Below are 27,904 nucleotides of genomic sequence, written 5' to 3' on the forward strand. Positions count from 1 at the left end.
TCTTCCCGCTTGTTCTATTTCTGTGTGACAATCATCCTTGCCCGTTTCTTTTAAGCATGCCGTGTATAGGAACGAGCCATTATTTTTCATTTGATATTTATTATTTCCAATACTTTTGTACAATATATTTCCTTTTTCTGTTTTATTTTACACGTTGTGACCATAGTTGTGTGACCCGTAAAAAAAAAGAAAGAAAAAAAAGTCGCCGTGGCAATGACCGACGTGAAAACAGTGCCGCCGTGTGGCGATTGTGAGTTACTGCACCCCGCTCAGGAATAGGTATTAAAGCAATGCATACACCAAACGAGAGGTGATTATGTGTATAATATCCATGTCTTCTCTGATGCTACCAGAAGCTATTTGTTCATCATCTTGGCTTTGGCAATATAATCGTTCGAAAAAATATATATATATATATATATAAAAGTCTTAAGAATAGTGCCGCTTTGTGGCGATTATGAGTTACTGCACTCCACCCAGGCAGGTAGAAAAACCATGCATAACTCAAATGTTAGCTGGTTCTTTGTATTTCTTGAAATTCTGTCAGAAACCAGATCAAGCTTAATAAAGCATTTGCTAACTATAAATTAACTTAAAATATGGATCAAATTAAAAAGGAAGGCCGGAGTGCATTAGTTTTAAATCACTTCTTTACATTTATTCATCAGGGTTTGACTAGACCTAGTCTTTAACTTCTATTATGCTAAATGACAGCACAATGCTTGTGGCTAGTTTAAATTTGTCTAGGTATATTTTATTTGAATTTAACAGCAATTCTACTCCCTTTAAAAGACAAGAAATACTGTTCAAAAACAACTACTTGGTCACAAATCACATGTCCAAAACTATTTTATTTACAAAACAAATGGCACAGTTGTGACAGTAAACTTTTGTACAGCTCAGATAAATCATTTCAGTTGTTCTGGCAACACAACCTAGACGAGACAGTTAAGAGGTCAACACGCTCTTCAATGTGGGTGAATGACCGTTTTAAGGCCATTTTCATCATCAACAAGGAGGCAAACCGCAAATCTCAACGAACGAACTTTAAGAGCGTGTAGATTTCTTTTCAGCTCAACCATCTAACGTCTACGAGGCCTTTTCTTTCTTCAAACAGGCACAGTTTTGGCAGAAGAGGTGGATGTGATTATTTCAAGTCAAGTCCATATCTGTTCACACAGGTCTTTTTTCAAGACATGCACAAAAATAGTGGTTGAAAAGATGGAAAAAAACAGTGTAAAACCCTAAAATAATGCCGATCCGACTCAATCGGTCAGATTACCTTTAAACCTTGGCATTCAAGCAATGCATTTAACTGTACGGTTAAATCCAAGTACATTGGTAGCAGCAATCTACAGATTTCCTTGTCAAAATTTTATATTGAGAGCGTTTCTACGGCCAAAGACAAAAAGAGTAAGAAAAGAGCAAAAGAAAGACAAACAATGACGGTTGAGGGAACACAGAGATGGAAAGAGCAGGCGTCAGACGGCGAGTTTGCTGGCCACCAGAGACTGTTTCCGCTGGGGAAGGTCCTGAGGAGTGGGAATGTGGTCTCCGGTGACCTCGGTCTTCTCCGCCGTTGCAGTCGGGAGCTGCTTGTTCTTCATCTTGGCTTTGGCCATGTTATAGTCACCCGAGTCAAAGTATTTTTGCTGCAAGGAAAAAACAAGTCCGTTATTTGCATGAATTCTGACACTTTCAAAGTTCATCCCAAAAATGTTCTTGTTTACTCATTGCATACACGGAAGACTTTCGTTCATCTTCGGAACACAAATGAAGATCTAAACCACTCAATTACTGTGGATTAGTTTTACAATCTCTTTATGAAGCATCAAAGTGGTAGTTGCGTAGCTGTCAATGGAGGGACAGAAATCTCTCGGATGTCGTCAAAAAGATCTTCATTGGTGTTCTGAAGATGAACAGGAGTCTTATGCGTTTCTAACGAGATGAAGGCGCGTTTCCATTACAGATTTGCGCAAAAATTTAGCGTTTTTTTTTAAATGTCGACAAAAAACGATTGCGAAATGACAGCGCTTCCATTGAACGATGTTATGCGACTAAAACTTCATTTTTTCCTCTCGCGATAAGTAAAATCATTACTTATAATCATGTACTATATCCCAGCCACTGCACTGGCCATTATTATTAATCGAAGGAGATGTGTGAGTGTTTTCCAAGCATTAATGGTAAGGAACGACCCTTATTATACTTGAGAGAGGCTCATATGAGGAGTTTCTGGGTGTTTCTCCCTCAGATCTGCTGCGAGGTCTTGATTGTGGCATTTATTTGAGGTTTAGAATCCATTATTCCTGTAATTCTTTTGTCTTATATGAATTTAATAAAGAACTCTGTCTCGTATTCTGTCCAAACACACCACGCCTTCTTAGTCAGGTGACTGTAAATGCGCAAAAACAGTTTCCATTGCAGTTTTGCGAAATATTTCTTTTTCGAATTGCCTGAAAAACCACCTCATGCGAGCGTAAAAACTTTTTTGTGATAAATGGGAGTTTTTGCGAAATTGACGTGTTTCCATTGGGCGTATTTTCAATTTGCGCAATTTGAAGTGTAATGGAAACGCGGCTGGAGATGAAAGAATTTCCATTTTTGGGTGAACTATCCCTTAAAATCCATTTCGAAACCGTACCCCCTTTTGCAGTCTTTTTCGTAACATATCCGACCCGCCAGGCCTGGTCCCGAGATGAGGGTATCGAGCCTTCAGTTTGACCTCCTCAGATTTTTCTGGACTTACAACAGTGTCCTGCATCTCCTACATTAGATGTGAGAACAAAAACACAAACTAAATTTCATAAACCACAGGAAACATATTACTGATTAAAACAGCATTAAACAGCAGCATAAACAGAGAAACAGCACTGGTTAGTCAATTTGACAACTTATTTGCCTCCCTAAAAAGTAAAGTTTACCACTTATATATATATATATATATATAAAAATGGACAATTATTCTAAATATTAAAACAATTCTACAAAACACATAATAGACGGTTTAAAAGACTAGTAAAAACAATGTAGTTTTATATGGTCCAATAGCTCTGACTTTAATACACCCGATAGATTTACTTCTATATTATTATTTCAACAATGAGGCTTTCATTACTGCATCAGCACGATCACATTGTCGGATGCGCTCCGGCCTCTTACAAAACGTGTTTAAATGAGCGAACCTGCTGCTCCTCTGTGCTCGCCTCCACTTCACCGGACATCTGGACAAATGAAATGCAAAAAAAAAACGAAAGAAAACAAAACACAAAAAAACCGGAACACTTGGCTTTGCTTCGCTCTCGGAGAGCCGTCAAGAGATATTGTTAACTGGCCGTCTGCTGCTGCTACTGCGGTCTTGAAAATCCTAAATGTTCTTCTTCGCGAGAAACAGAGAGCGACTCACACAGACACTGTGCGCCGCGGCGCCGCCTCGCGGACTGGAGGAGAACAGCGGCATTTGTGTTTTGTATCATTTCTTGAAATAATACTCATAATATAAAAGTTATTCGTACGTTCACTTTAGAATTATGTTAAAAGGAGTTTTACTTGTTTGAAAAGTATGAACTATCAATCACATTGCAGAAGGTATGTAGTCAGAGGTGGACAATAACAAAGTACACTTACTTGAACTGAAGTACACATTTTGAGTATCTGTACTTTACTTGAGTATTATTTTCTTCTGGAAACTTTTTACTTTAACTTCACTACATTTGAAAGACAAATATCGTACTTTTTACTCCACTACATTTCTGTCAAGGTCCTTGAGAAGAAAGTAGTAATGTCAGTCAGGGGATGATTTTGGTTGGAAATGAAAGTCGGGTTGACGTCAGAACCCGACTGATGTTGGTTTCTGACGTCAACCCGATTTTCATTTTCAACCACAATACAACGTCTGTCCAACGTTGGAGATTAACATCAATCTGACGTTGGATTCTGACATCAACCTGATTTTCATTTTCAACGTTGAGTTTGGTCTTCTAAATGCACATTTGTGATTGTTTTGGAGCACACTAGCTTATAGATAACAGTTAGGCTAACATATTCATCCTAAAAGCCCCCAAAAAAACTTTAAATAGGGTACTTTTTGAGGGAACAGCCATTTGGGTGTCCGAAACCAATGTGTACGTTATTGAGTGACTTATTCAATCTCACATTCAATCCCACTACTGGAACTGTGTTCTAGAAATACATGTGCTATTGATATGAGGGTAGGCAGATATAGATTCAGAGGCATAAGGTACAGTAAGTATAACATGCATATGCAACATTTACTTTTGATACTTCTGTACTTTTACTTAAGTAAAAATAGGTCTTTACAACTTTTACTTGTAAGTAATATTTGACTATAGTATCTGTACTTTCACTCAAGTAAGGAAGTTGTGTACTTTGTCCACCTCAGCGTGTAGTAGACAGGTTTTCCATCAAATGTTTGATCATGTTGAAAATGTAGGGGCCTTAAAAATTCATGTATCAAATAAGATATGACCAGGAGGTTTTATAAGGTTAAAATGCTCAATCAAAATCCCTCTGACCTCTGTGAGGGACTTGTATCTGTCTTTCCCAAGACAAATTGATGCTGTATTGGCTGCAAAAAGAGGCCCTACACCATACTATTAATTGATTGTTGTCTAAAACCAGGTGTTTCAGTTTCATTGTCCAACCCCTGAAGCTTCTTCAAATATTTGCAGATTTCAACAAATAAATGTTATGTCATAACTGATTTTGAGGGTCAGATATACCCAATAGTTGTAAACGGACATCATGCAAGGTCTTTATCTAACCTGGATAAAAAAGCACAATAAAAAAAATAACACAATGGAGGCAATAAAACTCATTTTAATTTTCATAATTTTAGAAAACAACTGTTAGTTCAATTTTCTTACATATTCTACAATGATAAAAATATAAATCATGGAATTTGAAAAAAATATGTTTTTAATTCATTTGAAATGAAACAACAAATATTGGTCCGTGGCATGTTTCTTTCGATCATGAATAAAAATATACACTGAATAGACCGCTTTTGAGAGTGTAAACAAAGGGTTTGCTTAGAGTTAAATGTGATAAATCACCCTCAAACTGCAGTCATTCTTTTTAATATTAATGGAAAGACATCCGCTGTACAGTTCACTGAAATCTCCTCATAATAGGATCAAACAGACAATCCCAAAAAAAATAATTCTCATAGAACTGAGAAACCGGTCCTAAAACATTAGCAAATGACCCATTAGTTCTGGATCCGTGTCACTAGATAGTACAGCAGGAAGAAGACCACAACCAGGCCGATGGACACGTAACACAGGATTTTTCTGTTGTCTCGGCCGGATCGTACCATTGTGGAAAACCTCTTCACGCTTCCAGTCAACAGGCCAGTTGCACTGAGAAAGTTAGAGTCCTGAGTAAACAAGGATGTAAAACATGATGAGTTACACCCATGTGCCAACACTGCAAATACAACATCAACACTGATAACACACACACACCATGCCATCCAAGTAGGAATTCTGTTCCTCAGCCTCTTTGTCAATGTCGTATGCCAGCTGTGGATGAGACCAAAGACATTTAAATGCAACAACATGACAGCTTATTTTAAAATCACATTCAGTGTTTATATAAAAGCTAACTTACAGACTTGAGTCTAGAGACTTTACTGGCCAGATTGTCTGCCATCAGCTTGTTTTCAGCGTCCAGCATGTCATCCACAGCACCATGTCCTGACAGTTCAACAAAATTCACAGTTATTAAATCATTTTGACATAAGTTACACCAATATGACTTTATATCTGACCACTTTCAGATTCAAGTTTACCTGTACTGGCAACAGCAACAATAAATGTTGGTTTTAGACCAGAGAAGCGTCATAAAATTTAAATATTTTGTGTATAGACTAATAAAATAGTCGAAATGAAAATATAACTGTATATTCAAAGAAAACTGCTGCTACGTGTCACTTACCTCGATTCCACGGATCAGCCATTTTTAAAGAGCTAATAAGCTAACAACCACCCAAAACACTCTAAAACACGCCGCACACTAACAAAAACTGTTCGTTTTAACTGTAAATGACGTCTAAAATAAATACCAAGAAATATGAGTTCAGTAAAATTGTTGACAACTGTAAAACAGCGCACAGTTATCACAGTTATCGACCCGCTGAGCAGCGCAGCGTTCACTGTAGCGAAGCAGCCGCGAGAGGATTGTGGGATATGTTTGTCCGCCAGTCATTCATTTTTCTATCATAAGGACACTATCTGATTGCATAATCTTCCTAGCCAGCCATCTGCTTGCGTTCGCTCTTTAAACATTTTGTTCGGGTAAATTTTTTTTTTTAAACGACATCGATATGAAATAAACAGCGCGTGTCACTGTTGTGCTGGTAAGCATCTTTAAAATAATAACCTTTATTATGCTATCATACCGACGAATCGCAAAAATGCAAAAACAATAGCATGATTAAATCCGATAATATTTGCTTGTCCAACTGCTCGTGTGCGTTTTGTAACGAAGATGCATTCAATTAAATAGCCTATATAATAACGTTACATAGGCTATCTAATGAAGACGATGTATTTCCAGATACACAACATAAAGCGGCAAAAATAGATTTAAAAATATATAATTAACTGTGATATTGTTGATGTTTTAACAGAAGTGATATTTGTGATATTTCAGTGTTTGTGTTGAATGATTATAAACACCACTGTCCTTGGAATCCATTTAATGTACGATCTTTAACGTTATATATTTATACAGAACACGAACTACATAGATTTAATTTACATTTAAATTAGGAAAACATGCGACGTTTAATTGTAATTATTCCAAGCACAACCCTTTTTAAAATGCATGTAATGTTCCGGTTAAACTCACTTAAATGCAATATATATTATAAAATAACTATTTAAAATATATATTTGAACAAAATATAATATAATTTGTAGTGAAATTACATTATAGTGATTTTTGTATTGAATTATAAAATAATGTATAATATAACCATTTTCACTAGTGTGATCTCTTTCATGTAATCTCTACACACACACACACACACACACACACACACACACACACACACACACAAACACACACACACAATAAATAAACAAACAAATATAATAATATAAAAGAAAAAAATATTTTGTCATAGCTTATTAAGTATTTGTATTTATTTGATTTTAATTGATCATATTTTCGAAGTGTATTTATTTAAATTGATAATAATCAGCATAAATCTATTAAGTGTTAATCTAAGTGAAAAATAAATGTAAAAATATGAACATAGTTTAAAAATGGCTAGCTGTGGAACAAGCAAGATTCAGTTAGTATGAGATATGGTTTACGAATAATAAATTGAATATAGAAATCTGGTTATTGCGCATTTAAAAACATATTCAGTGACATTTGTACTATTACATAACTCTCCTTGTTTCATTTATGCATGACTGACAAATTATACATCATGTTAAATTTATTAGCCTAGTTCATTGAAACTGAAATTCAACTGGATGAAAATGTTTATGCAATTAAATTACATTCACCTTAAATATAGGCCTAAATATTTTTTTGAGTGTATGTGAAACCTTAAAAATGTTTTAAAGAGTCAAACTCTTATTGCCCATGTATATTTAAATTTCATTTTAATTTATATATCCGTTTGATTGTCCTTTTTGTAGTGTGGAGCACCAATCAGCCACAGATTATCATAATGTTGGCCCGTAAAGGCCTTATGCCTGATGGGTTCCTGTTGACACGACTCGCTGAAGACGCCACACAACCCAGTCGCATCCGGCCAAAGTCACAGAGAGCGCGTTTCATCACCAAGAGCGGCTCGTGCAATGTTGCCCACAAGAATATACGAGAACAGGTGCAGATCAACTCTGGTCCAAGTATTTTGTTGTATAACATGTTATTACACAACAGATGAAATGATGACTTTATTGCTTCTCAGGGCCGGTTTCTCCAAGATGTGTTCACCACAATGGTGGATCTGAAATGGCAGCATTCCCTCCTCATCTTCACTTCAGCATTCCTCTGCTCTTGGATGCTCTTTGCCATGGTTTGGTGGCTCTTGGCGTTCGCTCACGGTGATCTGGAGCCTCGAGATCCCAACGATCCCGGGCCTGTGCCGTGTGTCACTTCCATTCACTCCTTCACATCTGCTTTTCTCTTCTCCATTGAGGTTCAGGTAACTGACCCATTGCTGACCTTATCTAGAACAGTATCAGCTGAGCTTAGTGCACCTAAATTGAGGTTAAAAGGGTTGTAAGATTACGAAAACTATTATGTGTCTGTAATATCAGGTCACTATTGGTTTTGGAGGACGAATGGTGACGGAGGAATGTCCGCTGGCCATCATAGTCCTCATCATCCAGAACATTCTTGGCCTGATCATCAACGCCATCATGCTGGGCTGTGTGTTCATGAAGACGGCTCAAGCCAACCGGCGAGCAGAAACCCTCATCTTCTCGCGAAACGCTGTCATTGCCCCGCGCAACGGCAGACCGACGCTTATGTTCCGCGTCGGGGATCTGAGGAAGAGCATGATCATCTCGGCCACCATTCAGCTGCAGGTGACAAACATCTTCTACTCTTTTAAAAATAAAGGTTCTTTATTGGTTTCCATGAAAAACCTTTTACATCAATGAAACATTTCCATTGGACAGAAGGTTCTTTATAGTGGAAAACGGTACTTTAGGTTATTAAAATGTAAAAGTTCTTTGGGGAACCCAAAATGGTTCTTCTATGGCATAATTTCTGTCCAGAACTTCTTGAGTTGAATTCCACCTTTTGTCGCTCAGGTGATTCGGCGGACAGTGACAGCGGAGGGGGAGGTGATTCCTGTTTGTCAGCTCGATATCCAGGTGGAAAACCCTCTCAGGAGCAACGGCATATTCCTCGTCTCTCCGCTTATAATCAGTCACACTATTGACAGAGGAAGTCCGCTGTACGAGGTCTCGGCACAGTCGCTGGCTACCGAAGACCTGGAGATCATTGTCATTTTGGAAGGTGAATGAAGTGCATTTCTCTTTATTGTAATCTTTTTGATTCACAACCCATTGAGGTTAACCTTTTGATGAATCATAGAAGCTTATTTCTAAAGGAACCCCTATTATAAACTCATTGCCTTGCATTGAATTTGATGAAAAATAAACACAAGCTGGCTGAAGCAAGGACGAAGCTTATTTTTTCATTCAATACTAGAAAGTATTGATAAAAATATTTGAATATAATTCAATTTGGACTGTTTTACCCCATATTTAACCCATTATTTATAAAATAGCTAAAAAAACCACACATTAAATACAGCCACAAATAGATTTTAGTAGTAGTTTTTGATATATGGTTATATTATAAAACTTGAAACCTTCACAACCCACCTGAATTAATTATGAAAATGCAAGTATAGATATCACTGAAGTTAGCCCATTAACTTTGGCAGCCCTAAAATACTAAAGCTGAAATAAAAACTACATAAACTGAAACTAAAAACTAAAAGGAGCCATAAAAGAGAGGAAACTAACACTAATCTGAAACTACACTACATTGAAAAGACAAAAAATATTTTAATATAATAAAAAATGGGCAGTTTTACCCATATTTATTTACTTTTTTAAAGCTTTTTAGCGTATTGCACCATTAGCTTAGCAACATGCTAATGTCAAATCAATGTCAAGGCAGTCGTTAATGAAATGAAAACTGAATGAAAACATTTTCATAATCAACATTGGCGGCCCTAAAATGCTAAAACTAAAATAAAAAACTAAATAAACTGAAACTTGAAAACTAAAAAAAAACCTAAAAAACCTAAAATGATAGATAAAACTATTTTTCAAGGTTGCTGCCTATATAGCTCATATGTATCTGTTCTTCCAGGTGTTGTGGAGACCACCGGCATCACAATGCAGGCCCGCACATCCTACACACCGGAGGAGATCTTGTGGGGTCGGCGTTTCGTCTCCATTATGACGGAGGAGGATGCCCGCTACTCGGTCGACTACTCCAAATTTGGGAACACTGTTCCCGTCCGGATGCCGGCCCTCAGTGCCAAGGAGCTGGACCAGACCAGGGGTGTTCAGGACAGCGGACCCCATGAGGGTAAACCTCAGGGCTGGGGGCTGGTGAGGGCGGGACGGGGCGGGTACAGGAGGGGGGGCGGCAGGGCCTGCGATGATGCGGCAGCCAAGCCGTGGTACGTAACGGCGGAGAAAGAGGACGAGAAGAAGGGTCAGAAGAAAACGGTGAAACTTGAGGAGATAGGCAGAGAGATTGAAGAAGAGACAATAGAGGACATGAGCGATTAGCGAACAACCAAAACTTTTTTTGTTTTGTTTTTAGACATGGAAGTAGAAGTGATCTAGCAGTTACTAGTGACACTAGTTCAGTTAATAGTCAAGCATATTATAAATAACAAATAGGTCTCAAATAGGTTTTATACTACACATGTTTTGTAAACTGTCAAAACATGGACAACTGAGAATGTCTTGTAGATTTTGTCCTGTACTGCCAGCAATATAATGAATTTTAGGATTGTTTTGACAGAAAAATGTAGTAGTCAAGGCATGGAGCCTGGTTAGGGTAGACACCATACATAGTTTGATGAGAATAAAAAAGGGAGGCTGTGGGGCATAGAAGTACAGTAAATACAGTCAATTCAAAACTTCCAGGTTGTGAAAATAAACATTACCAAAGACCTTAATTCACACAGAATGCTTGTTTGTGCTCCACTGTGCTACTATGTAAACATGCGCTGAACTGATGTGTTTGACCATTGCGTTGCGCGGCTTTTACAGCATTTTTAACCACAAAAACCATGACGTAGGCCAGTAACATGGAAAAAAATGCATTTTGTAAAACTTGAACTACTTTTAACTTCACGCTGCGAGCGCAACTGCATCCATCTAGCGCATGTTTATATAGAAAAACAATGGAAAAGCAGCGGTGAAATACAAAACCGCATTTGTGTGGCTCAAATGGATTGACAGACTCTTGGTCTATACTCCACAGCTTTGTTTTCATTCATGTCAAATTAAATATGGCATCTACCCTGACTAAAAAAATATTGCTGCTGCTGTTGAAGCAAACATGAGGCAGCTGTATATGTTTGTATATTGGGTTTTTTATACCATAAACCCTTTTTAAAAAATATACCAATTCAGTCCTTTGCCTTTTTGTGTTCTCATCTTGTTTTATGAGATGTGATCGTGTTTACGTGACTTTTTTCGTTTTTACTGTGACTGTAAATGTTGACATATTGTGTGTTTACATTGTGTGGCCTTGTGCAATTGTGTGTGAACTAGAGGACCTGATTGAACACATCATGTTAGTGCCCCCCCCCCCCCCCCGCTCTATTTAAATGACCATTAGAGAATACATTCCGTGTTGATTTAACTGTTTACACAACAGCGGGTTAATTTATTTGATGTATTTCATGTAAGTAATAAAGCAAATGACGTTTTATACATCTGACTGAAGGAGTTTTCTTTACTTTGGGAAAACGTGCGTGTTATATCACAGGATTAGGGATCAACAGCTGGGCAGAGTTTACTTTTAGAGACTTTGCAGCGATTGGTTTTCAGAGGGAAGCTGGTCCATCTGCGTTCAGATGGTGGAGATTTTAAAATCAGCTGTTTCAAATCCACTCAGCAGTCTAGGACTGAATACATATATTCCTCTTTTTACTCAGTGTTAAGGTGCGTTCACACCATGCTGTTATTACTGTAATAAGCCTTCACATGCTTGTAGAAATTAATTACAGACCGATTGGAGAGCACACAGAGCTTTATTTACAGTAATTACGACATGGCTTGAACACAGCTATAGGTTGTGAATGAGAATGGCTAGTTGAAGTGGAGCTGTCCGCGGTGCTGAATGGACACTTGAACTGTTGCAGGTTTGAAACTGAACATTTAAGTTGGTAAGGAGTAAGGCAACGCTTAAAACACCCAAACGTCAGTATTTCTTTAAAAATGTTTAAAACGTAGAAAATCAAGTTTTTTTTTTATTATTATTTTACTCATGTAAAGGTATACCACATACAAAGGTCATATATGAAAAGATCAAACATTTTACAGCGTTATTTTTTTTTTTTTTAAATATCAGCCAAATAAAAATACAATGGTATTAGAATACAAATAATTTACAACAAACAGTACTTTGTGGTTTATAAGTGGTTAGTAAAAAAACGAGCAATTGCTAAATAATGGTACATAGTAAATATATAGATATCCATAAGAGGTATGGCAACAAAACAAACTTCTGAAGAAGCTCTATTGTGAAATCATGCAGTGATGCAGCAGGACCAGAGGCCGCTGAGCACCGCTAGCAGGTATAAGAACGACGTGCTTGCAGCGGTCACTGGCCCGCTGTTACACAGGTCAGTGTTGCAACATCTGTAAGTGTATTCTGATATCGACGGGAACTGCTGGGACAGACGAGAGTTTTCACAGTCAGTGTATCGAATGCACCGGCGAATGGTCTTCCCACCTGGAAAATGAGAAATGTCTTAATTAGTGAATAGAATAGAATAGAATAGAATAGAATAGAATAGAATAGAATAGAATAGAATAGAATAGAATAGACTCTTAAAATTAAAGGTTGCATCTATGGTTTCCTGAAGAACCTTTAACATCCATGGAACCTTTCAGCTGCACAAAAGATATATTGCATATTGGAAAATAAAGAATTTTTTTAATGATTTTCAAACTAGGGAAAAAAATATATTTTTAAGACCTGATCATTAAAGCTGTTCTTTGGGCAACCCAAAATTCTTCTTCTATGGGATCGCTGTGAAAGTTGAAGGTTATCCTCCCTTTAAGAGGTTATTTGTGATGATTTTTAAGAAGATTCTTTTCAGGAATTCAAGTTCTACTTAAGATTTACCTTTAGAACAATTTAAGAAAAAAAAAAGATAAGAATATTAAGAAAAGGTTTTGTGAATATTAAATATTCTTAACTTTATTAGTTAGAAACATTAGAAACTGAGAAGAATGCTCAGTGTTTGGAGCACTTCTTAATTTTCTTTCCTTTAAGTATCTCAGTATTTTGATGATTTCATTAATAAGAAATTGAAGGGACTGTTTACACGACACCGTTTGATACTGTTTGATTACTCTCCGTGTAAACTACAAAAACGTCATGCCTTTAAGTATTACTGTTCAGTCTATAGGTTCATGGTGTTTCTTTACAAAGTGACATCTCCATCTACTGGCCTGGCATGAATAATACAGCGTTTTAATCGTATTCGCAGATCCGTGTGAACGGAAAATACTTTTCCATTTTTAGTACATCGTTGTCATGTAAACATAAACCCTTAAACCCTTGAACTCTAAAACTAAACTTTTTACTGTTAACTAAACTATTTATTCAACTTAAGTGACTTAATTTAAGAGAGTTATCTGATCTTATTCAATTTATTTGAAGAAGAAACAAAACATTTTGATGGTGTTAAGGAATTTTTTTTAATAATCATAACAAACATTTACTTTTCTTGCAGGATTAACATTTATATATTTTGGAAAACTAAATGTCCCCAACACTTGGGCCAAAGTGTGTCTGAGTCCTGTCTGATAATAAAAAAGGGGAAACAAAACTAGACAGTTGTCTAAATATATAAACTCATGACTTTGAGGAACAAGGTGAAGCAATCAAGAAATCCAGATTTGCTTTTACCAAGTAACAGAAGGGCTGGCTGAATTATACATATGACGAACCAATCATATTGTAGAACAATTATGTAATGAATCATGTCACCTCTGCAATGCTCCGATTCTATACTCTCTTTGTCGAGGGGATTCTCTGTGATTGATACGAGGTCCTCCCGACCGTGATTAAAGCATAGGCACTGTCTGGAATCTGTCTGGTTACTGCAGGATAGTGGAACACTAGAGACCTTATTCCCAAGTGATATTGTTCATAAGGGGCGAGACATCGTTCGACTTAGTTGATGTTGATTAGGAGATGTGCCAGAGGATAAACTGGTCAGTAGACGCTTTGGACGTCCCAGATGAACTTAAGAGTCAGGTGTGTAGGGGAATTTCTACCACAATGGCCATTTAATTGACTAATTAAGTAACATTAAGTAAGTGATTATATTTTAGATTAATTAATAAAGTACCGGTTTAAAAAGTAACTAATTTACTTACCCAACACTGCCCAACATCATTTGGTTAGAACTCATTGCAAGGGTGATTCAGAAAAGTGAAGTTAGTTCTTAGAAAATGTCTAGTTGCATGGATGGAAATTACAATAGACACTTACAAAATGGAAAGGTTAATAGCATTTGTTAATAGTGAACTGGAACAATTTACATTGCAATGGGAAAAATTGGTTAATTACGTAACACCCCATTGGCCTGATTTTATCTAATGTTGAATCTCAATAAAAATTAAAATAAAAAAAATTCTACAATGTCACTTGTTTGTAGATTGTAAATGATGTAAAGCAAATATATTTTAAGTAAATTTTGGATAATAATATAATAAAATATAATATAATATACAAAAGAATGTAACAATAATATTTGCATTTAAAATGTCTACACTACACTATAAAATAACAAAAAATAAAAATATAAAGGATATGTACTGCATACTAAAACTTTATCCACCAACCTTTCTCATGAAGATATAAACACGCGTCCTCGTAAGAACAAACTTGCTGCACTGAGCAGTGAGCCCCAGAGTAATCCTCACACTTGTAGCATTGAAGAGACGAGCCTGCAGAGGAGAATCGCATTCCATAATGCTTAACGCCTGTTTCGAATAAAAAGCATTGAGGTCATGACCAAAGCCACACAAAACCATCCCGACAACAAGTACCATATGCATTTAACTTACCGAAGCTAAGAGAGACACAACAGACCAGCAGAAAAAGTCCAAGAGAGCACTTCATCGTGAAAAGACCTTCCTGACCGAAGAGACTGATAAACTGAAATTAAACAGAACGAAAACTGGTGGGAATGAAAAGGCAAATCTGATTTCTTATGTATTTACTTGTATGGAAGCTGTATGAAAAACATCCGCAGCATTAGAATTGTGTTAAATATCACTTACCCTTGCTCAAAAGTATTCAGATGTTACAAACGTCCAAGCTTGTGCTTTTCACCGAACCAAAAGAATTCCTCGTGCCACCTCTTCCCTGCTCGAGCTCTGGCCCAACCTCACCCTTGCCCTGCATGAATGATGTCATTGATATGGAGTTTCTCCTAGATGCCAAGTCAGATTAAACGGACCCGAAAAATTAGACATGGTCATTATTGTTATGATGTCAGTGGTGTTCCTTAAAAAATGTGTCAAATGAGAAACAAAACATGGTTTCAATGTAGTCAGTGAGTTTTTCCAGCTAAAAAAGCTCAAATTCAACACATTCAATTGTTTAGATGTCAGAAATGTGTTCATATCTTAATGCATCTCAAAAATAATTTGCGTTTCGCTTATCTTATCTTGCACAGCCAGAAGAGGGTTATATCTTGACCTAAAATGGAGCACAATCAGAATTTGCCTTTACAAAGATATAGTGTACAGAATCTTAAAACAAAAGATCTTTCTCAATGTTCTGAACTTTAGTTGAATCTAATCGTCTCTCTATCTGTACAGCGTAGCCACTGACCACGGGAATTAAAACCCAATCCTTTCTGCTACGTTTCCCAACGATGCAGCTGGTGGTAACAATAAGGCCTGTGTCACATTTCCCAGAGCCTTTCTGCAGTCATGGAAGCACTCAATTCAAATGTCATCTCAATGGCGCCCTTATTTTAGTCTGAATCTGAAAAGACACAAAATACAACTGTGAATCTGTATCTGGCGACAGCAGAACAATCGGTGTTAAGCTAATAGATTTGTTGGTATTTAAACAGTGAAGTGGCGCCGTTGGTGTGGCAGCCCACACAAATACTCATGTTGTAGCTTTTTTTCCTACGTTACCGAAGGGAACAGAAAAGCGTCAGAATGGTAATATCAAGGAGAAGGCGTGATGATTGGCTTTTTCCACAATGCCGGAATGGGACTGTGTTTATAGGACCAAAAACTAGGCACAGATGAACAATGAAGCTGTGGTCAGACAAGCAACAAAGAGCACTTGATCTTTGTTTGGGCTGTGGCGTTCAGTGCAGCATTTTAAATGATGTTTGTGTGTGTGTGTCTAGCTAATCCAGCTCAAAAATGGAAAAAGAGTCCATTTTGGCAAGTGCTTTTCCAGATTTTTTTTTTTATCCTGTGAAGTTAATTACACTACATTTTAAATTTGCAAACGAGTTGTTTAAACCGGAAACGTCAAAGCGAACGTTCTTTCACTCTTCCATTTGTCGACAGACTCAAGTGTCAGAAACTGTATCCAGTGTAGACAGCGTCTGTGATTATAATGGGTTCTGTTTGCTTTCGACACGACGTGACACTCAAATGTCAGCCGTCAAGCAATGATGTAAAACTATTCGTCAATGTCTTGCTCCGGAGGCAGGCATATGCAAACGTTTTGCCCGTGTGACGTCACAGATCTCACAATATCCAAACAAGTCGTTTTTGGAGCTTGATTAAAATAAATGCTCTGTTTATAATGAGGAGAACGTTTTAAGCTATGAAACTTGCAGGATGTTTTAATGGTACAAAGACCTCTTATATGTCCAAAGATCAAGGCAAATTTAATTTCTCATGTTATGACTCCTTTAAACCTAAGGTCATCTTATCGTATCTTTATCTATGAATAGTGAGACAATTAAGAAACCAGTGAAAAAAATGACCATGACAATGAAAATAACATAGAAAACTTTATTAAACCATTATTTGTTGAATATAGATTCCATATGCTGTCATTTTAAGTGGGTTTCTATAATACATGTACACATTCTCTAGGTATACATTTCACATGTAGTTCATATTCTTGAGTTTCCAGTGTTATGTTTTCAGAAATAAGGTGTGTATGATGTATAAATCCAAGCAAATGACATATTTCTCTACAAAAAGAAACTGAATGAGAATATAGAGCTACCATTCACTTATTTAATTTCATTCCGTTAGAAAATAAACTTGAAATCAGAAGTAACTTTGTTCTTTAGGCCTTAAACCTAATGTCTCCCACATAAAAACAGATCATCAATAATTGTTTGAAAAACATTTCATAATATGGACAATGAACATTACTGTGATTACATGACAAGTAAATCAAGAAGTACAAAATTATGAATCTAGACGTAACATTTACATTTGGTACGCGTAGTATTTGATGAAAGGAAATCAGGCTTGACTTTGGCTCATTTGATCAGAATTCACCATTGAAGACGAGCAAACGCTAGCTTTGACACAGCTAACTCCCAACACAATAAGAGAAGATTCACTCGATGGCATACCTCACTGTGAGGTAACAGTCTAACATTCAAAAGCATTCACATACATGCATAAATGAAACAAAACGTTTAGATTTTTGGCAGCGCACTTATTGATCCTTTACACAATCCTATTGCTACTCCAAATGAGTTCAGATGTGGGTATGCTTTGACATCAATTGCTCACTGGGACGAGAAATGCTAACAAAAATGCTAACTACTTATAGTTATAAACATAATGATCTTTTGCGTAGCACAGTTTTTAAAATGTACATTCATTAAAACAGAATAAAAAATGGATTTATCAAAATGTTTTCCCTAAAAAACAAGCTTGCTAAAGCTTTAAACATGCTGAATTTTCAGACGTGCAAAATCTAAATCTATTTTAAAATGAAGACGAGCCGTTTTAATTACTCTAGAAAATTTGATCAATGTAAAACATTGCAGCACATGGAAGGTAGTCAAGTCTTAACTGTGCATGTGGATAGTTAAAGGTTAACGTAACTTTAGAGAACACTGCATTTAACTGCACCATTTCGCACTATAAAGTGAGAGCAATCAATACTATTTAATATAGGTACGTTCACACCATGTCTTAATTACCTATTACGAGATTTCAACTTGTAAAAAGCGTTCACGTCCTCGTAAAGCTCGTAATTACAACTTGTAAGCTGGGAACTCCTACTTGTACCATGTGACCACTGTACTTTAGACATGGCGTGAATGCAGCATATTATACTGCATGTATTTTTTTGAGCTTGATAGATGGAGATACCACAGATTACAATATTTTCTTAATGGATAATAACAGTTATATGAATAAAACTGACATGATAACTCATGTTTAATTTTAACTACAACATGACTTTAAAAGCCTTAATTTTAATAATAGATCTCAACTGGTCAGAAACTTTGAGAAATTACATTTAAAAATAGTTATGAATGAAAAATATGGCAATTTCTAGAACAAAATAAAAAGGGCAAATCCATAGGCATTTTATAAAACATGCTTGATCACTTTGGAAACCTCTAAAGAGTTTTGCTTAAATTAACATTATAAGTAAGTTTTAAACTTGCTTGTATTTAAGAACATACAATTTAATTGTAAAATATATATTGCACAGGTATAATCGATGGAATTTAGTGGCAAGGCAAGGTACGGCAAAAATAACTGATTAAAAGTCAGTGAAAGAAATATATGCTGCTGACCATAAGACATGCACACTGGTAAATTACATGAATGCACAAAATAACAATCAAAAATACAAAAGATTTGTTCTTGTATGACGTTAAATCAAAAAGAGATTCTTTCAGGTACTTAAAAATTGCCAAAGGTAAATTGTTGTACAGTGTCGCCTACTAGTGGTGACGTCATGCACAAGCATTTAAATCAGATGAAACGTATGAAGACAGAGAGTGATCATATTTGGGGCTATTATTACTGAAATATTCATCATTTTAAATTTCCAGTAAACATTTGACTATTTAGGCTGCCTATATGCAGCATTAAAAAGTAAACATATTATATATTTGTTGCTTTGATACAGCATCAGAGAAAAATCTAGTAAAACCAAAATGAAAATTTAACTATATTATAATTTGAACTGGCTTGTAAGGAGACCTGAAGTGGCTGTCTGTAACTATACATAAAACATGTACCAGAAATCAAACACCAGCACATGACATTTTTTTCTATTGGTAAGGAATTCAAACCTTGCATATTTAGGCTATATACTTTAAATCAGATTGGGTGTAAACTGCACATTACAGGTGCCTGATTGCATAAAGTATTATGGCACATCATTTTTACATGTAATCTTAAGAGTAATGGCAGGGCTCCTTCAAAACTGTCCTGCAGACTTTAGCTCAAACACACCTACCTGTAATCTTCTAGTAAATCTGAAGACAAGCTTGTTCAAGTGTGTTTGATCACGGCTGGAACTAAACTCTGCAGGGCAGTGGCCCTCCAGGACCAGATTTTGAGGAACCCTGATTTAAAGAGTATCTTTAAAAAAAAGAATAAAAAAAAAAAAGATACAAAAATGTTAGGAATATACTGCATGGCAAAATAGTGGCTATTTCCATTCCAATTAGCGATAACCAGCATAAAGAACATGCTAAAAAATTAAGCACTTTTTGTTAGATAATTTCCATACACACAAGTCTACATACAAATACAGAATGATTGCTTGAATTATATTGCAGACAGAATAATAAAACAGTTTTTCCAGAAAGATTTCAGCTAAATCAGCTTTTGCAAGGTGGTGACATTTTCAGAGATTACAAAAGACTGTAAGGAGGCTTCACTCACCAACGCCTGATGAAATGGTGCTCAGTCGAACATTCACTTAACGGCAACAATCCTCACGACTAGAAAATAGTTTCTCTTTGGAACAAAAACACATATCAACACATCACAACCATTTACATGAACATTTTAAAGTGTTTCATGTGCCTGCGACCTGCAAAGGCATTCATACCGACTCTTAGAGAAGACGCTGATCTAGGCCATTAGCAGCAGGGCCAGTGTCAAACTACTTGGCCAATCACATTATAGTCCCGATCAGCCCTTTTCCAATGAGATGGCTTTTTTGGAATCATGTTGGCTGAGGAATTGGCTCTGATCAGTCAAATATCAGGGTAATACTCTGCATTTATATCCATATTGTGCAACACAGACTTTTGTTCGGCGGTGGACATTCTGCTCAGCACCTCTGCTGAGAGCGAATAGCTGTTCCCAGATTTCTCTTCAAACCAGCTGTCCAATGCTCGCTTTCCATCAAAGCTACCGATAGGCGGTCCGTTAATGGCCAAGGTGAGCAGATCATTGATCTGATCCAGAGTCAGTCTGGAACGGCTATTTCGGCGCACTTTTTGCAATGAACCTCTTCCTTTGTCGCAGCAGGTCGTTGACGTTGGCAAGACCCTGACAACCTGCAGGATGTGATTGAGAAGCGGAAAACGTTGCTTGTATCTGAAGATGTGGCTGACTACTTCTTTGAAACCATTCACACTACAATAATCAGCTTTCAGATCCCTCCATTCAACCACAAGACTTCCTCTGGCATCTATTCTTTCTCGAGAGAGTTCGCGTCCGGATGAAGGGAGAGTCTCCAGGTGGTCAAAAATTACAAGGATCTCCTCCTCTCCGTATGCGCCAAGAACATCCCTGTTAAGAGGCCACGAGGCCAGGTCAAGCACCTGACAAGCCTGGACCACCGTGCGACTGCGTGGATCAAAACGTTGGGCCAGGATGCCTTGACTTCGCTGACAGATCTTCTCTCGAATGGACTGAAACTTGGACTCTGCAACCCGCAAGTTCTTGAGGTCCACACCATTGAAACTCTCTCGAAAGTTGTCTTCAAACTCCTGTAGGTACTCCCCTGGGGAATCCACCAATTGACCAATCTCATGAATGGCATCCTCAATTTTTGCGTCCACCTGTGACACCAACAAATAGTCCCCCTGAAAGATGAAAGCAAGTCGTGAAAAGACAGCAATGATGTCCAACAGAAAATAGATCAGCTTCATGGACTGATAGTCCAACAGGAACTGTAGAAGAGACAGAGCGATGGCAGCAGCATCACCTCTCTGGGTTTGGCTGCTTATGCTCTTCAAGTGAGCAACCACCTCCAGATAGTCCTTAATTAGGGCATTGAGAACATTAGGTTCCCCTATGATCCAACGAACAGCCCTTATATCCCCAAGAAATTCGGCTTCCTCGGACAGAGTTGGTGCTGTTGACCTTAGCTCAGCCATCATACGTGGAGAATACCGGTAGAAACTAAGCAGTTGCTTCAAATTGTTCTCCAAATCCTCCAAGCAAGACAGTTCCTTACCACTGATGGCATCCAGAACCTCTAAATGGGGGCGATGGATCATCACAGGCAGACACAACAACCAAGGGATTGTCTTTTGTATGGCTATGTAAAGATTTGCCCTCAGACTAGTGGAGATGTTTGAGCCATCTATTCCCAAGCCAACAACCAGCATGTCCTGGAGTCTTAGCCCAAGGACACCAAAGGCACGATCCACGGCCTGAAGGTAGCCTTCCACGTTGCCTCCGCAAAGCCTTTGTAGGGAGAGGAACTCGGTGGCAGGAAGACCATCAGTGGTGGTGAACTGGACGTAAACGGCAACAGTGTCAGCCAGGAGATCGTCATGCTGTCCATCCATGATGATGCTTAAAAAGGGCGAAAGGCGAATCTTCTCAGCCAGATCCTCTTTGAATGCTCGAGCGATGTGTTGGATGAGAATCTGACAGTCATTTTCATTCATGTACTGATCCACCACTTTGAGGTCGCACTTCTTGAGGAGCTCTGCCAAGGGTCGCAGATCGGAAAATGACCGTCCTTCCAAAGCCAGATGGTAGGCAGCGTTGAAGAGTGTTATCATATTACGACACATCTCCTCAGTTTTCTCCGGGTGCATGCGAAGTTTGTAAAGCTGCAAACACTTCTTGTGCAGATTGCTCTGGCTGTGCAGTTTAATGGTGTGGATCTTGAATTGCTTGGAGCCGATTATAAAAGCAGAGGTACGGGAGGACTGGACGGTGTATTGTCTGCACACGTGGCACCACATCTCATTCAGTGTGGGTGAATAACGGAGAAACCAGAACTTCTTCAGCCACTCCTGTTTGAAGCGGCGAATCCGACGACCTGAGCCCACCGAGAGTTTTGAAGACTCATCCGCAGCCACCATGAGGTCAGCAGAAATGGATTCATCAGCAGAATCAACATCCTGGTCATCCTCTTCAAGCGCCGCTGGGATTGGCGTCATGGAGTCTACAACAGATGAGCAAACAGAGCATAACATTAAACCGAACACAAATATAACGCAGAATTAAAATTCAAGAAACAGTTCTTTACTGATTAGATTTGGAGTGAATAGAAGGTTTCAGAGTTTCCATACCTATTATAAGCACACCTTCTCAATATAGCTCACATTTATCTCAAGTTCTACATCAACCAATACAGTGATTTTTATTTTTATTTTTTTTAAATATGATTCTAAAATATAAAAAATTCAATAAATTTTTGTTTCTGAAAAACAACAAACCAAACACAAGCAGAGAATTAAACTTTAGTGGCAGGTTTCAAAAAGTAAATAAAATAATTTTATTAAAACTTTTAATTAGGAGTGCACTTCCATTTGAAACATTTTAACAAATACGTCAATCACACAATCAATGGCAAAAAGTCAAAAAACAACAAAAGAACTCAAACTTTAGTTGATGGATTAAGAGACAAAATGGTCTATACAGACATATATTTAAAAAAAACATCAATGTTAAAATGTATTGCAGAAAGGCTCTCATCCATGGTAGCGTTTCATCCCAGCTGCAAACCTACCTCTGAGGTCCTCACTAGGAAGGGGCTCAGATGGTGGTACAGGCTTAATTTCAACATGCCCCTGTCCTCTGAGACGGAGCAGTTCAGCCTCCAGCTCACGGATTCGTCGTTTTAGCTTCACACAGTTCGGGCAGAAAGATGTCGATGGTCCTTCACCGGTCAGGGTCGCATCTTCTTCCGTGTCTTCCATTTTAATACATTTCGCATCAAAGCCACTCTCGTGGTGATCCATGGAAGCCAATCCAGAGGCGAAGACTGACACTTTACACTCACCGTCAGGCTGGCTGAAAACCTGACAGACATTTGTTCTTGCTCTTTGAAAAGACAAGGTGCTGTTCAGGGGGTTGCTCTGACTTTGATTAGCCTCCAGAGATGCTTCCAGAACATCTTTGAAAATGAGGTCAATCTTCTTTTTCTTGGCCTGGGGCTGGTTTTCTGCCTCATCACTTCCATGCTTACTTAGGGTCCTTCTACCGTGCATTGCAGATCTCAACACTGGACCTTTGGGCTCATCGTGCTCTTCTAATTTCACTCCTGCAATACAATACCACAATGGTTGATAAGGGAAATTAACACTATCAGCATATAAAAAAAATAAACAAGAAAAAAAAAACTGTGTGGTAAAATATAAAACTGGAAAAAAGTATGATGGCTAAACCAGGATGAGTAAAAAGATTTTGTATGTAAAATATAATCCCATTTCACTTACCTGTTAAACCATTGCTGGCCCGGAACATCTCGTCTGGGTACTTTTTTTGTTGATCAAAAATGTTCAATATGAAATAAGTTATATTTTGGTCTGTTCCTCACACCTTCTATCAGAAGACTTGAAATATAGAGCATATTTACGATACTTTTATGATGCCTAGCCCACATTAATTGTTATTGAAAATGAAAGCACGACCAGTATAATTATTTCTCCTTTTTGTATTTCAGAGAAGAATGTCATAAAGGAACAACATAAGAATGTGTATGTAGTACACATTTTTGGCTGAACTACAGTTTACATTTTTGTGAAATCTTGTGAGTTTTCAGTCTTGTCACCTAGTGTTCAACAACACACATTTTATATTGAAAGAACCAAGTATTTTTTTTATTTAACCTGCATTCAGCTCTGCACTGTACTAGCAGCCTCTTAAAAAGCATTTGGATATTCCTTAACCTCTGACCTAATTCAAAATCCTTACTTTTTTTCTCAAGCATCACCAAGCAGTGTCTCACCTGTGTCTAAATTGCGGTCAATGCTGTCCCGAGACACACTCTGCAGTCGCCTCATGTACTCGCTGCTGTACCACACACAAAGTTTCTCGCCCACCGTCAGTCTCTGACACACTCGGAAGTAGATTTGATTGCCATGTTGAAATGCACTCAAGTTCTTTTCACTCTCTTCCGAAGAAATCTGAATAAACCTGAGAGGAATAAACAAAATTAGCACTGAGAACAATCATATGAATACAAACAAAGTGATTAAAAGAACAGCATTTTGAACACTTGGTTACTACAATAGAACTATTTTCTTAGAAATCAAAAAGAAAAGAGGATTTAAAGTGGCATAATATTACCTCATCCAGTTAGCTGTAGATTCATCACTCCCATCAATGAATTTATATTTGTTGTCCTTATCAACAATCTGTAATAAATACATTTGACATTAAAATACTATTTACCTGCATTAAATATGAATACAAATACATACAACTATGCAAATTGGTGATTAAACATACAACATAACCTACCATCCAAGAGTATGGCCCTGAAGGTTTATCTGAGGTCATTATTTGGCCTTGATAAGGACCAAACAGCACTCCCTTTGGTATATTTTCATTCATGCAGCAGACATCCACCTTATCACCATCTCGGCGGACCTCGATGCCTGAGGGTACGGTGAGAGCTGCCCGATTGGGCACCCCTGATGCCACAGGAGTGTCCGGCACAAAGACAGGCGGCCCATGCGTAGGGCACTCCTCCAAGAAATACTTCTTGCACTCTTCACAGACTGTATAATAAGCAATGTAAAAACAGCATAATTATATAAAATTCTCATCTGATATCAAATTTCCAAAGACCGACACAATACTTCTATATAAGTTTAAAGGAATAGTTCACTCAAAAATGAAAATTATCCCATAATTTACTCCCCCTCAAGCCATCCTAGGTGTATGTGACTTTCTTTTTTCAGCCAAACACAATCGGAGTTATATTAAATAATATCCTGGCTCTTCTCAGCTTTGTAATGGCATTGAATAGTGCCCGAGTTTTGAAGCCCAAAAAGCGCATCTACTCCAGTGGGTTGATAAATGGCAATAAAAACATGGATATTTTTCTTACAGAAACCAATCACTTCGTTTCAGAAGGCATTAATTAACCCACTGGAATCATATGGATTACTTTTATTAGGGATGGACATGCTTTTTTGGGGCTTCAAAAACTCTGGCTCTATTCAATGCCATCACAAAGCTGGGAAGAGCCATAATATTATTTAAAGAGCCCCTATTATGGATTTTTGAAAATGACCTTTTATGTAGTGTGTAACATGGCTCTAAGTGAATGAAAACATCCTGCAAAGTTTTAAATCTGAAAGTATAAACAGTTATTGTCTTTCTAAAGTAAGAGTCGACTCTGAGTCAATGAAATGAATCGTTTTTCAAACGAGCCTTAAGCCGTTTCGTTGTGACGTCAAGACGAAACATTAGCATATTGCCCGCCCACTTATTGCGCACTTGAACCTCAAACCAGCAGCTGATTCCTGTGGATACTGGATAGCATCATGTCGAGAAGACGGCGCTGTGCTCTATAACGTGAAGGTAAAGCCAGTTTTTTTTTTTTTTTTCACTGCCCAAGGACGAGCATGTGAAGAATCAGTGGTTAAAATTCATCTTTACCACGATATCACAGCAGTATAATCCTAAACTTTTGCTGTGTTCCCTTTATTTTACTGACGACTACTTCTCAAATCTCGGAGTTCAACGCAGGATTCGCAAACTGTTTGCTCTTGAAAGATGGTGTTCAAAATACTGTTTTATATTGTGTAGGTTTCCTGCTAGCTGGCTAACTCACGTTATTACTGTCTTACTGAAATACTACTGCTAATCAGTTGTGGGCCTAAAACTGTGTCTATTAATGCAGATTTACTCGGAAAATACTCGGTAAATAAATAAGTACAAGTAAAATAATTGGTTTGTTGATGGACATTTACTTGTTAATGCTGATGGTGAGGAATTACAGTTGCAACATCTCATAATGTACCTCAAACTGAGTAGAGTATCACTGAGAAACACTGAGTCCTGCTCGAGTCGTTCTTGCGATGGAGGTTCGGGTTGAATGACTAGTTCTTCCAATGTTTCATCATCGCACTCGCACTCGGATTGATATGGTAAAATCGACGTCATTGTTTGTTACTGTGTTTAGTTTACAGTTTAGGAAGCCTCAGGACAGCTGACGTTGTTATGGCAATGGCTGTTTTTGTTTTTGACCACGCTGTACACGGTAGACCAATCACAACAGACTGAGCTGCCTGGCCAATCAGAGCAGAGTAGCTCATGGAAAGGAGGGATTTAGAAAGATTGATTCATCTGACGAGTCGTTTGAGAATCATTGAAAATGTGTGGTGATGTGCAAATGTGTATTATGAGAAAATTAAACAGTTTTTTGACCTTTGATGCATGTAAACCTGTTGTAGGAGACTCCAAAACAAAATTAGGAAACTTTAAAATAGCATAATAGGAGCACTTTAATACAACTCAGATTGTGTTTGGCTGAAAGAAGACAGACATATACACCTAGGAAGGCTTAAGGGTGAGTAAATGATGGGTAAATATGAATTACAGTAAATTATACTTACAATAAAAATTGGTACAGTGCTCATGGTCAACTTTTAGTTTTTTGTTTGGCTCTTCAGTTGACTTCTCATTTGAGGCACTAGGGTAAATGGGTAGAAAAACGGCTTATTACTACAGATTTTCTACTTTTATGCACAGGAATTGCTCTTTAAAAGTTTCCTATTGTTCACACTTTGTAAGACTGACCTGGTGCTGCATTCGACCTCTGCCTCCATGGGAGAATGGTCTGGAACAGCACAGGAATCTGCCATCTGGGCAGGAAGGAGAAACTCCTGTGTGCCCCGTTTCACTTTGACATGTTCTTCTGTTCTGAAATTCATCAGTTAAACTTTTAACTCACATTTTTATGCTGATAATATAATTTGTAATATTTTTATAAATATAAAATAATGTATTTAAAAATAATACATTTTTACTAGCCACTAATCTCAAATTTTGCCAATTGTATATAATTTGTAATCTAAAATCCTGATACTGTGGGAGTAAAAAAAAAGAAAGAAAGAAGTTTATGCCAATGTTTTTACCCAATTACAGTTGGGCACCGTGACGTCCTGCTGGATTTACCTTGTCATCTCATTTGCATTTGTTGCTTTCATGAAAACATGCATAACGCGATAACCACAACGCACGCTGAGTAAACTCTTCTGCTGACGTTTCCTTTCCTAAATGTACTTCCAAAATATTTCAGTCAGAGAGCAGCGCTCTGATTGGCCGAACCGTCCATCACTCATAAACTACAAGAACTGTGTGAGAGAGACGAGTGCAGGAAAACAAATAGGGCAACAACACTCTCTTGAAAGACAAAACTGCTGCAAAGTTGTGTTCTTCTAAACATTGTGAGGTAAACGTTGCACACACGATCAAGTGCGAGAGATGACAATAACGGTACGCAACGCTTCTGCACGCTCGGTCTCCTTTTAACGACTGGCAATTTGCCTAACGCTTTCGGAAGCCATTTTCATTGGCCACATTGGCTAGTGAGTGTAACTCACCGTCTAGTAGAGAATATACGCAGTGCGTCGTGGGGTCTTTGGTGGTCTTCTTCAGACGTGGCGCGTCTCGTCTTTGGCCGCTAAGAGAAACGCGGCGGTGACGCAACAGCACGGGGGGATTTCACTAGTCCCGGGCGATGCAAAGTTTATCATCTCCAAATGTTTGTACCACAGTCAGCTGCTTCTCTCTGCTATGACCACCATCTTTTTATTACAGGAAATGACATGGAAAACGGAAGAAAGCGGCGTTTGTGCAGACCGGGCACGAAATTTCAGGAAAGGGAAAGTTAGATTGTGCGTGAAGTTGTATGAGGCAGCGGTTCACGCGCGTTTCATGTGCGTTCGTTTTCTGAACGCGTCTCTCGAAACGATACGCAACGGTTGCGCGCCAAGTGTTCACCTTTT

At 37.8% G+C, this 27,904-nt stretch overlaps 5 protein-coding genes across 9 annotated transcripts; 1 reads left to right on the forward strand and 4 right to left on the reverse strand.

Moving 5' to 3' along the window:
• Window positions 1-831: 831 nt before the first annotated feature.
• Window positions 832-3,392, reverse strand: arpp19b (cAMP-regulated phosphoprotein 19b). The gene is made up of 3 exons (XM_084396288.1): window positions 3,186-3,392; window positions 2,645-2,767; window positions 832-1,652 (listed from the first exon to the last, which is right to left on the reverse strand). The coding sequence occupies exons 1-3, from the start codon at window positions 3,222-3,224 to the stop codon at window positions 1,482-1,484; spliced, it is 333 nt and encodes a 110-aa protein (XP_084252414.1). The 5' UTR covers window positions 3,225-3,392; the 3' UTR covers window positions 832-1,481.
• Window positions 3,393-4,823: 1,431 nt separating this feature from the next.
• bet1l (Bet1 golgi vesicular membrane trafficking protein-like) lies at window positions 4,824-6,273 on the reverse strand. The gene is made up of 4 exons (XM_084396542.1): window positions 5,959-6,273; window positions 5,632-5,717; window positions 5,487-5,543; window positions 4,824-5,398 (listed from the first exon to the last, which is right to left on the reverse strand). The coding sequence occupies exons 1-4, from the start codon at window positions 5,978-5,980 to the stop codon at window positions 5,231-5,233; spliced, it is 333 nt and encodes a 110-aa protein (XP_084252668.1). The 5' UTR covers window positions 5,981-6,273; the 3' UTR covers window positions 4,824-5,230.
• On the forward strand, window positions 6,235-11,461 carry kcnj11l (potassium inwardly rectifying channel subfamily J member 11, like). Its single transcript, XM_084396541.1, has 6 exons — window positions 6,235-6,379; window positions 7,677-7,867; window positions 7,952-8,188; window positions 8,304-8,573; window positions 8,802-9,009; window positions 9,877-11,461. The coding sequence occupies exons 2-6, from the start codon at window positions 7,709-7,711 to the stop codon at window positions 10,302-10,304; spliced, it is 1,302 nt and encodes a 433-aa protein (XP_084252667.1). The 5' UTR covers window positions 6,235-6,379; window positions 7,677-7,708; the 3' UTR covers window positions 10,305-11,461.
• Window positions 11,462-12,014: 553 nt separating this feature from the next.
• Window positions 12,015-15,765, reverse strand: cd59b (CD59 molecule (CD59 blood group) b). 3 transcript variants are annotated; one of them, XM_084396949.1, is made up of 5 exons: window positions 15,610-15,765; window positions 15,054-15,474; window positions 14,838-14,928; window positions 14,613-14,717; window positions 12,015-12,486 (listed from the first exon to the last, which is right to left on the reverse strand). In XM_084396949.1, the coding sequence occupies exons 3-5, from the start codon at window positions 14,890-14,892 to the stop codon at window positions 12,281-12,283; spliced, it is 366 nt and encodes a 121-aa protein (XP_084253075.1). In that variant the 5' UTR covers window positions 14,893-14,928; window positions 15,054-15,474; window positions 15,610-15,765; the 3' UTR covers window positions 12,015-12,280. The 3 variants fall into 3 exon arrangements, with proteins under 3 accessions (XP_084253075.1, XP_084253073.1, XP_084253074.1); XM_084396947.1 differs by lacking the exon at window positions 15,610-15,765 and having other exon boundaries at window positions 12,016-12,486; window positions 14,613-14,753; window positions 15,054-15,169; XM_084396948.1 differs by lacking the exon at window positions 15,610-15,765 and having other exon boundaries at window positions 12,142-12,486; window positions 14,613-14,753; window positions 14,838-14,950; window positions 15,054-15,140.
• Window positions 15,766-19,014: 3,249 nt separating this feature from the next.
• Window positions 19,015-27,724, reverse strand: prdm11 (PR domain containing 11). Of its 3 annotated transcripts, none has more exons than XM_084396944.1 (8): window positions 27,500-27,723; window positions 26,694-26,816; window positions 26,510-26,586; window positions 24,405-24,664; window positions 24,231-24,298; window positions 23,890-24,077; window positions 22,669-23,202; window positions 19,015-22,101 (listed from the first exon to the last, which is right to left on the reverse strand). In XM_084396944.1, the coding sequence occupies exons 2-8, from the start codon at window positions 26,756-26,758 to the stop codon at window positions 19,946-19,948; spliced, it is 3,348 nt and encodes a 1,115-aa protein (XP_084253070.1). In that variant the 5' UTR covers window positions 26,759-26,816; window positions 27,500-27,723; the 3' UTR covers window positions 19,015-19,945. The 3 variants fall into 3 exon arrangements, with proteins under 3 accessions (XP_084253070.1, XP_084253071.1, XP_084253072.1); XM_084396945.1 differs by having other exon boundaries at window positions 19,816-22,101; window positions 26,694-26,811; window positions 27,500-27,724; XM_084396946.1 differs by lacking the exon at window positions 22,669-23,202 and having other exon boundaries at window positions 19,816-22,101; window positions 27,500-27,714.
• Between the last annotated feature and the right edge of the window lie 180 nt (window positions 27,725-27,904).

Source organism: Rutilus rutilus, assembly GCF_951802725.1.
Source record: "Rutilus rutilus genome assembly, chromosome: 23".
NCBI classification, from domain to species: Eukaryota; Metazoa; Chordata; class Actinopteri; order Cypriniformes; family Leuciscidae; genus Rutilus; species Rutilus rutilus.

Bases quoted from the DNA above. Each gene is read 5' to 3' on its own strand.
- bet1l (XM_084396542.1), bottom strand. From the start codon at position 5,980: ATGGCTGATCCGTGGAATCGAG. The intron at 5,718-5,958 runs GTAAGTGACACG...TTGAACTGTCAG, and splicing joins GGCTGATCCGTGGAATCGAG to GACATGGTGCTGTGGATGAC. The intron at 5,399-5,486 runs GTGTGTGTGTGT...TTGTTTACTCAG, and splicing joins ATTCCTACTTGGATGGCATG to GACTCTAACTTTCTCAGTGC.
- arpp19b (XM_084396288.1), bottom strand. From the start codon at position 3,224: ATGTCCGGTGAAGTGGAGGCGAGCACAGAGGAGCAGCAG. The intron at 2,768-3,185 runs GTTCGCTCATTT...CATCTAATGTAG, and splicing joins CGAGCACAGAGGAGCAGCAG to GAGATGCAGGACACTGTTGT. The intron at 1,653-2,644 runs GTACGGTTTCGA...TTTTCCTTGCAG, and splicing joins GAAAAAGACTGCAAAAGGGG to CAAAAATACTTTGACTCGGG.
- cd59b (XM_084396947.1), bottom strand. From the start codon at position 14,892: ATGAAGTGCTCTCTTGGACTTTTTCTGCTGGTCTGTTGTGTCTCTCTT. The intron at 14,754-14,837 runs GTAAGTTAAATG...TATTCGAAACAG, and splicing joins TTGTGTCTCTCTTAGCTTCG to GCGTTAAGCATTATGGAATG. The intron at 12,487-14,612 runs GTTGGTGGATAA...CTCATTTTCCAG, and splicing joins TTTATATCTTCATGAGAAAG to GTGGGAAGACCATTCGCCGG.
- prdm11 (XM_084396944.1), bottom strand. From the start codon at position 26,758: ATGGCAGATTCCTGTGCTGTTCCAGACCATTCTCCCATGGAGGCAGAG. The intron at 24,665-26,509 runs GTAAGTATAATT...CTTATTATACAG, and splicing joins GCACTGTACCAATTTTTATT to TCTGTGAAGAGTGCAAGAAG. The intron at 22,102-22,668 runs GTAGGTTTGCAG...CATCTGTTGTAG, and splicing joins TCCTAGTGAGGACCTCAGAG to ACTCCATGACGCCAATCCCA.
- kcnj11l (XM_084396541.1), top strand. From the start codon at position 7,709: ATGTTGGCCCGTAAAGGCCTTATGCCTGATGGGTTCCTGTTGACACGA. The intron at 8,189-8,303 runs GTAACTGACCCA...CTGTAATATCAG, and splicing joins TCTTCTCCATTGAGGTTCAG to GTCACTATTGGTTTTGGAGG. The intron at 8,574-8,801 runs GTGACAAACATC...TTTGTCGCTCAG, and splicing joins CGGCCACCATTCAGCTGCAG to GTGATTCGGCGGACAGTGAC.